The sequence below is a fragment of the Alosa pseudoharengus genome, unplaced genomic scaffold, assembly GCF_046254945.1.
Source record: "Alosa pseudoharengus isolate Yale_2024_CS ecotype anadromous, Long Island Sound unplaced genomic scaffold, YU_APseudo_1.1 YU_APseudo_1.1_scf_1, whole genome shotgun sequence".
NCBI classification, from domain to species: Eukaryota; Metazoa; Chordata; class Actinopteri; order Clupeiformes; family Clupeidae; genus Alosa; species Alosa pseudoharengus.
This window is the reverse complement of record NW_027468564.1, coordinates 15383577-15392486: the sequence shown is the minus strand read 5'-3', so window position 1 is coordinate 15392486 and position 8910 is coordinate 15383577. Positions and strand designations below refer to the sequence as shown.

General features: G+C 41.9%; 1 protein-coding gene across 1 annotated transcript in view; it reads right to left on the bottom strand.

Annotated features, from left to right (window-relative positions):
* Positions 1 to 659: 659 nt before the first annotated feature.
* pdia2 (protein disulfide isomerase family A, member 2) overlaps positions 660 to 8910 on the bottom strand; it is a 43308-nt gene continuing 35057 nt past the window's right edge. Inside the window, exons 8-11 of the mRNA XM_076282474.1 lie at positions 8597 to 8717; positions 4736 to 4917; positions 3413 to 3550; positions 660 to 1632 (exon numbers count right to left, since the gene is read on the bottom strand). Coding sequence (XP_076138589.1) covers positions 1591 to 1632; positions 3413 to 3550; positions 4736 to 4917; positions 8597 to 8717 — 483 coding nt within the window. The 3' untranslated portion in view covers positions 660 to 1590. The remainder of the gene's footprint in view (positions 1633 to 3412; positions 3551 to 4735; positions 4918 to 8596; positions 8718 to 8910) is intronic.

Genomic DNA, 8910 nt, shown 5'->3' with positions numbered 1-8910 from the left:
TTTACATTGAAATGTATACACATTGTAATTATACTAGTCACAACATCTAAAGGAGACATAGAATGGAAACCATTTTTGCCTTGGTTTTGCCCACCTCAATGAGCTATGCTACTGCCCACTGTCCACCTCAATGAGCTATGCTAAGCTATGCTAACATTGGGTGCTAACTGAGTTACTCCATGCACAGAGATGAGATGGGTATGCAGTGATGCCAGTAACGCGTTACTTAGTAACTTGTAATCTAACTTAGTTACTTTTAAAATCAAGTAATCAGTAAAGTAACTAAGTTACTTTTTAAAGGAGTAATCAGTAATCAGTAATCAGATTACATTTTCAAGGTAACTGTGGCAACACTGTGGGTATGTATCATCTTATCTAACACTGGGGGAGATGGTGAATAAGCTAATTTCCCAAAATGTTGGTGTGTTGAGAAGCGTAATAATAAATGAACTAAATATGGATCTTTTGCAACAAAGTATGAACTCAACTCCGATAAAACATTGATGGAATGCACCGACAACAGTCTGTAGAAAAAGATCTCAGAATTCCTGCAGCATAGCAGCTCTTTTGCGTTTCGAGAAGGGGGGGGGCAGTTTCCTACTCAAAACTAGGAAGTTGCTAGGTCTATGATTGCTAGGTCTATGGTTGCTAGGTCTATGATTGCTAGGTCTATGGTTGCTAGGTTGCTAGGTCTATGGTTGCTAGGTCTATGATTGCTAGGTCTATGGTTGCTAGGTCTATGATTGCTAGGTCTATGGTTGCTAGGTCTATGATTGCTAGGTCTATGATTGCTAGGTCTATGGTTGCTAGGTCTATGATTGCTAGGTCTATGGTTGCTAGGTCTATGATTGCTAGGTCTATGATTGCTAGGTCTATGGTTGCTAGGTCTATGGTTGCTAGGTCGGTAATCGCCTACAGAGCGCAGCTGGCAGAAGCGCCGTTTGTCATGTTATGAGGTTATGTGACATCAAATTGATTTTATGTAAACATTAAATTGATGTTAAGGTAAAAAGAAAACTGTTAAGGGTGCCTTTAAGATTCATAATTCATGATTTAAGATTTATGATTTCATGATTTAAGATTCTAATAGTCATGATTTCATGATTTAAGATTCATATAAATGATTGAAACAAAAAACAGATCTCCATCAAACAACAGATTCAGATGAGCATGATGATTCAATACTGAGGAATTCAATTCAACAGTCTGTGTGTGTGTGTATGTGTGTGTGTGTGTGTGTGTGTGTGTGTGTGTGTGTGTGTGTGTGTGTGTGCTAGAGGTTTCACAACTGTTGACTTTTACAGTGCTGTGGAACAGCCTGTGTAGCCTTTAGCCATTTTGTCCACAACCAGTTGACCTCTGCCTACAGTGTGGACTAGTGATTTTAATAGTCGACAAGTTGACCTCTGCCTACAACATGGACTAGTGATTTTAATAGTCGACCAGTTGACTAGTTGATAAAACCCATGTGTGTGTGTTTTGGTTAATATTGAGAATAAATTATGTGTGTGTTTGTATGTGTGTGTTTTTGTGTGTCAGTGTGTTTGTATTGAATCATAACAAGAATAAATTGTGTGTGTGTGTGTGTTTTCACAGCTCATCCTTGGTTGTGTCATTAGCTTCTTCTGTGTCCTGCGGAGAGAAGAACAAGAACACAAGGGTCGTAACAGAGATCTGTATGTTCAGAGGTCATCACAGAGGTCATCACTGTATGTGTTCTAAGAACAGAGGTCATCACAGAGGTCATCACTGTATGTGTTCTAAGAACAGAGGTCATCACAGAGGTCATCACTGTATGTGTTCTAAGAACAGAGGTCATCACAGAGGTCATCACTGTATGTGTTCTAAGAACAGAGGTCATTACAGAGGTCATCACTGTATGTGTTCTAAGAACAGAGGTCATTACAGAGGTCATCACTGTATGTGTTCTAAGAACAGAAGTCGTGCGATGAGCACTTCATGTGTAGTATAGTCACCCTGACTCTGAATTCTGATTGGCTGTGATAGAGTATAGTCACTCTGACTCTGAGTTCTGATTGGCTGTGATAGATTATAGTCACCCTGACTCTGAGTTCTGATTGGCTGTGATAGAGTATAGTCACTCTGACTCTGAGTTCTGATTGGCTGTGATAGAGAATAATCTATGGAGTAAAACTTGTTCGACTTCAAACTGAATCTGAATATTTTATATTTCCATTTGAATTGCCCAATTTGAGCAGTTGTATTGAAAAATAAATCCCAGTAAACTTCAAATTGGACATACTATTTTTAAATTGATCTCATTTGCTCTTAAAATATTCCCACTGAAAATCTCAGTTTTTGCACTTCCACATTCAGTTTTCACAATTTAGTTTCAGATCATGAAATTCAATTTCAGTCTACTGACACACAACATCTGGTAACCGAGGAAGGGCAATCGATGGCAGATAATTTCAGAGATCTCCAAAACGGCGTCCCTAACTCTCTCTTTCACCGCCACAGAGGACGCTGCCAGAGCTTGTTTCCTATTAGGAATACTGGAACAAATTTTACTCCATAAGGCCCTGTGTCCACCAATCAGATAGATAGATAGATAGTGTCCACCAATCACATTTTACTCCATAAGGCCCTGTGTCCACCAATCACATTTTACTCCATAAGGCCCTGTGTCCACCAATCAGATAGATAGATAGATAGTGTCCACCAATCACATTTTACTCCATAAGGCCCTGTGTCCACCAATCACATTTTACTCCATAAGGCCCTGTGTCCACCAATCACATTTTACTCCATAAGGCCCTGTGTCCACCAATCACATTTTACTCCATAAGGCCCTGTGTCCACCAATCAGATAGATAGATAGATAGATAGATACTTTATTGATCCCCAAGGGGAAATTCAAGTTTTACTCCACAAGGCCCTGTGTGCACCAGTCACATTTTTTGCGCTGACAACCTCATTTTCAGAGCGCTTCGTCTAGTGTTTATTGTGGCTAGGTCAACTGTCAGCGCTCTGAGTGCTGTGGAAAAAAACGGTCAGCACCGAGGCCTTTTTGCTGCTGAGGGCGCTGAACGCTCTCAACGCCTTAATAGGATTTGTATAGAAAATAGCCGCTTTCAGTGCAAAAAACCTGATTGGTGGACACAGGGCCTAATAGTCTCTCTGATTGGCTGAGAGAAGATAATCACTCTGAGCCCTGATTGGCTGTGAGAGAGGATAATCACTCTGAGCCTGAGCCCTGATTGGCTGTGAGAGAGGATCATCACTCTGAGCCTGAGCCCTGATTGGCTGTGAGAGAGGATAATCACACTGAGCCCTGATTGGCTGAGAGAGAGGATAATCACACTGAGCCCTGATTGGCTGAGAGAGAGGATAATCACACTGAGCCCTGATTGGCTGAGAGAGAGGATATTTTGATGAGGTTGTGACTCACCTCGTCTTCATCTTCATCTTTGTCTTCATCTTCCTCGTCCTCGTTCTCGTCCTCCTCCGGTTCCTCAGGAAGCACGCCTCCATTGTCCAGGAACTTGGAGAACGTCTCCAGGTCCCTCTTCCCTGTATAGTCCACGGCCTGGATCAGAGAGAGAGAGAGGGAGAGAGGGATAGAGATGGAGGGAGTGATAGAGAGGGAGGGAGAGAGGGATAGAGATGGAGGGAGGGAAAGAGAGGGAGGGAGAGAGGGATAGGGATGGAGAGAGATGGAGGAAGGGATAGAGAGATGGAGATGGAGGGAGAGAGGGATAGAGATGGAGGGAGCAAAGGAGCGAGATGGGGGAGGGAGATATAGGGAGGGAGGGAGAGAAAGATGGAGATGTAGGGAGGGAGGGATAGAGATGGAGATAGGGAGAGGGAGGGAGGGAGAAAGACATATAGGGTGGGGGAGAGAGATAGAGGGAGGGAAGAAGAGATGTAGAGATAGAGAGATGGAGGGAGGAAGGGATAGAGGGCGAGAGAGGGCAGGGAAATGCTATTAAGGCCAGTTCACACCAAGAACGATAACTACAAAACAATATTGCTCTGACAATATTGAATGACGACGTCCACACATCAACTATAATTATAACGACATCAAGAACAATATTGTTGGGGATCAATATAATAATGATTTTGAGTATGACAGGAAGCTGACAGCCAATCAGAATTCATCAAATTTTAGTCATCATATTCATCAACACGAGAAGAGACAAAATAGTAAATTCAACAGTGCTGTGTTTTGTGTTCTTATCACTGTTTCTAGAGTGTTCTCTTGCTATTTAAATCCAACAGTGCTGTGTTCTGTGTTCTTATGATTGTTTCTAGAGTGTTCTCTTGCTATTTAAATCCAACAGTGCTGTGTTCTGTGTTCTCATCACTGTTTCTACAGTGTTCTCTTGCTATTTAAATCCAACAGTGCTGTGTTCTGTGTTCTTATCACTGTTTCTAGAGTGTTCTCTTGCTATTTAAATCCAATAGTGCTGTGTTCTGTGTTCTTATGATTGTTTCCAGACCCAGTGCTCTCTTCACTCCTTCACTCCATTACTGACTCAGTATTATCACTACTAACTAACAGGTAGCTGTGTTTGTGTGTGTGTGTACATGCATGCATGTTTGCATGTAAATATGTGTGTGTGCGTCTATATGTGTGTGTGTGTGTGTGTGTGTGTTTGTGCGCGTGTGAATATGTACATGTGTCTGTGTTTGTGTGTGAGTGTGTGTGTGTGTGTGTGTGTGTGTGTGTGTGTGTGTGTATCTGTGTGTGCATGTGTATGTGTGTCACCTTCTTCTCGGCCCCTGCAGGGAAATACTTCAGGGTGGGAAACCCCGACACGCTCACTTCCTCCACCTCATTGGCTGTGGCGTCCATGTTGGCGATAATGATGTCATCACGGTCTTTGTACTTCTCTGCCAGCTGGTCCCAAATAGGGGCCAGTTCTTTACAGTGACCACACCACGGAGCATCTGACACACACACAGGGAGAGAAAGAGTTCTTTACAGTACCACAGTACCACACCACATCAGTTGCCATATGGACTCAAAATGGACTCATACGTTTTGAATGTGTGTATCATGTTTTAAAACTGTAGAAACTAGATGTACCGCAGAGCGGTACAAAATATGACCGCCGCCCAGTCCAGCACATTTTTTCCACAAAAATAAATCACGCTGAAAGGCCTATATGATTCTAACTGTCTCACTAAATTGCATTAGCCACACTCAATTCTCACTGGTATCTGCTAGACAACAAGTACCAAAACATGATTAGTTCATAGATTTCACATGTAAAATTCATTTTATACAACCCCACCCCCATCTTGCCTGTTCATAATTCTGAGAAATTCTTGAATTGTGTGCATGTGTGCGTGTACACGTTTATGTTTATGTGTGTGTGTGTGTGTGTGTGTGTGTGTGTGTGTGTGTACGTGCGTGCGTGCTTGTGTGTTTGCCTGCGTATGTGTGTTTGTGCATGTGCATGCATGCGTACATATGTTTACTGTGTGAGTATGTGTCATACGTATGATTACTGTGAATGTATGTGTGTGCGTGTGTATCTGTTTATGCACATGTGTGCACATGGAATGGGTTAACATGACCCCTGGAGGCAAACATACGGAAAAAATTGGTCATCCTAGGCCCTACGGTTCTCAAGATATTCACAGAAAACTGTGTCTGCCCTACCCTCCTTTCGGGGGGTCCAGTACAGCGGGGGGGCTACAGATCAAAACGAAAAACGATGGTTCCATGCTATCCATATGGGGTTACATGCCCACCAAGTTTCTTCTACCCCGGTCTTTCAGTGTCCCGGGAATCATTGACGGAAATTTGGACATGCGAAAAAGAAAAAAAAAAGAAAAATCTGACTAAACCTATATGACCGCCGGTTCGCTGCGCGGCGGTCATAATAATTTGAAAAAGTGTAGAAAAATATTTGTACAAGCAAGTGTCCATTCTGTTTGCATCATGATTCATTTTTTTGTCTCAATCCGTTGTAATCTCTAGACATTTGCATCGGCTTTTAGCCGATTCCCAATGCAGATTTAGTTGTCTGCAGATTTCAGCCGATTCCCAATGCAGATTTAGCTGTCTGCAGATTTTTCCTGGCTGAAAAATCTGCAGACAGCTTGATTTTGGAGCCCGGCTTTTATTTAGAGAGACTGGCTGGGCCACTTCAGAGAGACTAAACCCAGGGATGACCGGAGCACTCAGAGAACTTTGAAACTTTTTTATTATGGTGCACGATAATAAAAAAAATAAAATAAAATAATAATAATAATAATAAAAGTTTAAAAGTTCTCTGAGTGCTCCGGTCATCCCTGGGTTTAGCTAATCTAATCTAATCTAAATAAAATATCTAATCTAATCTAATCTAATCTAAATAAAAGTCGTAAAACGGGTGTCACTTGCACTCAAGCCTTTTCGGTGCACACAGTCCAGGACCAAAGAGTCAGAGAGACTGGCTGGGCCACTTCAGAGAGAGATTAGATTAGATTAGATTAGATTAGATTAGATTCAACTTTGTTGTCATTGTGCAGACAGCTTGATTTTGGAGCCCGGCTTTTATTTAGATTAGATTAGATTCGATCCGATTAGATTAGATTAGATTAGATTAGATTCAACTTTGTTGTCATTGTGCAGAGTACAAGTACAGAGACAACGAAATGCAGTTTGTATGTATGGACCCCATCCTCAGCCATTAACTGAGTCCAGGTTTTTACATGAGGAATTACGGTATTGTAGTTTATCAAAAGTAAAAGACTATACACTAGAGACCAGGGGCCGTATTCACAAAGAATTTTAAGGCTAAAAGTAGCTCCTACGTGGCGAATTTAGGAGCAACTCCTAAAAATAATGGGCGTGTCACTCCTAACTTTAGGACTCCTATTTTTTTTCCCTAAAAGTAATTCACGAAGCATTTTAGACCTAAAAGTAGCACCTAAGTCTGGGACAGCTTAAAAGTAGTCCAGAGGACTCCTAACTCACTAAGACCTATTCACAAACAGCTTTTTGTGGCATTTCACGTTGCGATGTTTTGAAATGCGTCGCCTATGCGGCCGGCAACAGGAGCTTCCAATCGCGAGGGAACAATTTTGCATTCATAAAAGGGATGCAATAACGCCACCAACAACAACCAAAACTACTCATTGTTAACATGTAAATTAAATGTAACGTTTCATTGTGAATCAAATTAAAATGGTCTCTTCTTTGCAAACGTAGGCATATGTGACAGATTAATTCAATAATGTTGCAAAGATAGCCTACTGCATCAGTCCGTAGGCCTATGTTTCATTAGGCTACTACTGTAGGCTATTTGTTTTGCCTTACTCTTTATTCATTTAGGCTAGGCCTTTTTATTCAGTTATTCATCATCTTCCGTCCTTCGAGCTACTTGTAGCGCAAGCATTCTCAGACCTGTCACCTGTCACTCATCATCGTAAGGGAGGTGTTTGGAATCATTCCCGCGTTACAATCATCAGCCAATCAAGGTGGTCACTTCAGTCAAGCTCGTGCATGAGTAATGACGTCATCCATAGCAACGAAGACTCACTCCTAGTTTAGGAGTTGTCATTTTTCCTTACTAAGAGTAGGTCTAAAAGGCTTTGTGAATAACTTTTAAGAGAAAACTCCTAGCTAAAATCTTTTAGTGCGATTTAGGAGTACTCCTAGTGGTAAGATAAAAGGCTTTGTGAATACGGCCCCAGGTTTTTACATGAGGAATTACGGCATTCCAGTTTATCAAAAGTAAAAGACTATAGGGGGCGCTGTGGCCGAGTCCGAGTGCCCACGGGGACCCAGGTTCGAATCCGACCTGCGGTCATTTCCCGATCCCACCCCATCTCTCTCCCACTTGCTTCCTGTCTCACTCTCCACTGTCCTGTCCAAATAAAGACAAAAAAAAAGTAAAAGATTATAGACTAGTGACCACAGGCATGCAAACTGGTCAGGGGTGAAAAAGGTGAGAAGGGTGTTCGAAGAGGGAAATTGACAGATTTTTACCAAAAAAACAACAACATTTTATTGTGGCAAAAAATGAATATTTAGACCTGAGACATTGTTTTTACACCAAGGTTTAGACTCCCAGGACCTATAGCCTATTCCTTAATTTGGGCCATAGCCTAATAACAACAACACTAATAGACTCCTAGGACCTATAGCCTTTTATTTAATTTGGAGCTATAGCCTACTATAACACTAAGGTTGAGACTCCTAGGACCTATAGCCTATTCCTTAATTTGGACTATAGCCTAATAACAACAACACTAAAGTTTAGACTCCTAGGACCTATAGCCTTTTATTTAATTTGGACTATAGCCTAATACCAACAACACTAAGGTTTAGACTCCTAGGACCTATAGCCTTTTATTTAATTTGGACTATAGCCTAATACCAACAACACTAAGGTTTAGACTCCTAGGACCTATAGCCTTTTATTTAATTTGGACTATAGTCTAATACCAACAACACTAAGGTTTAGACTCATAGGACCTATAGCCTATTATTTAATTTGGACTATAGCCTAATACCAACAACACTAAGGTTTAGACTCATTGGACCTGTGCAACTGTGTGTGTGTGTGTGTGTGTGTGTGTGTGTGTGTGTGTGTGTGTGTGTGTGTGTGTGTGTGAGGCCAGCTGAACTCACAAAACTCCACAAAGACGTTCTTGGTCTCGTCGAAGACGACCGACTGAAAGTTCTTCCCGACTAGAACCTTCACAGGTTTCTGGTCCCAGTCCTCTGGAACCTCCTGGCTCATCATATGGGGCTGTGGGCATGTCAGAGAGCAAAGGTCACGAAAGGTCACATGGAATCAGAGGGCAAAGGTCACGAAAGGTCACAAGGAATCAGAGGGCAAAGGTCACGAAAAGGTCACATGGAATCAGAGGGCAAAGGTCATGAAAGGTCACATGGAATCAGAGGGCAAAGGTCACGAAAGGTCACATGGAATCAGAGGGCAA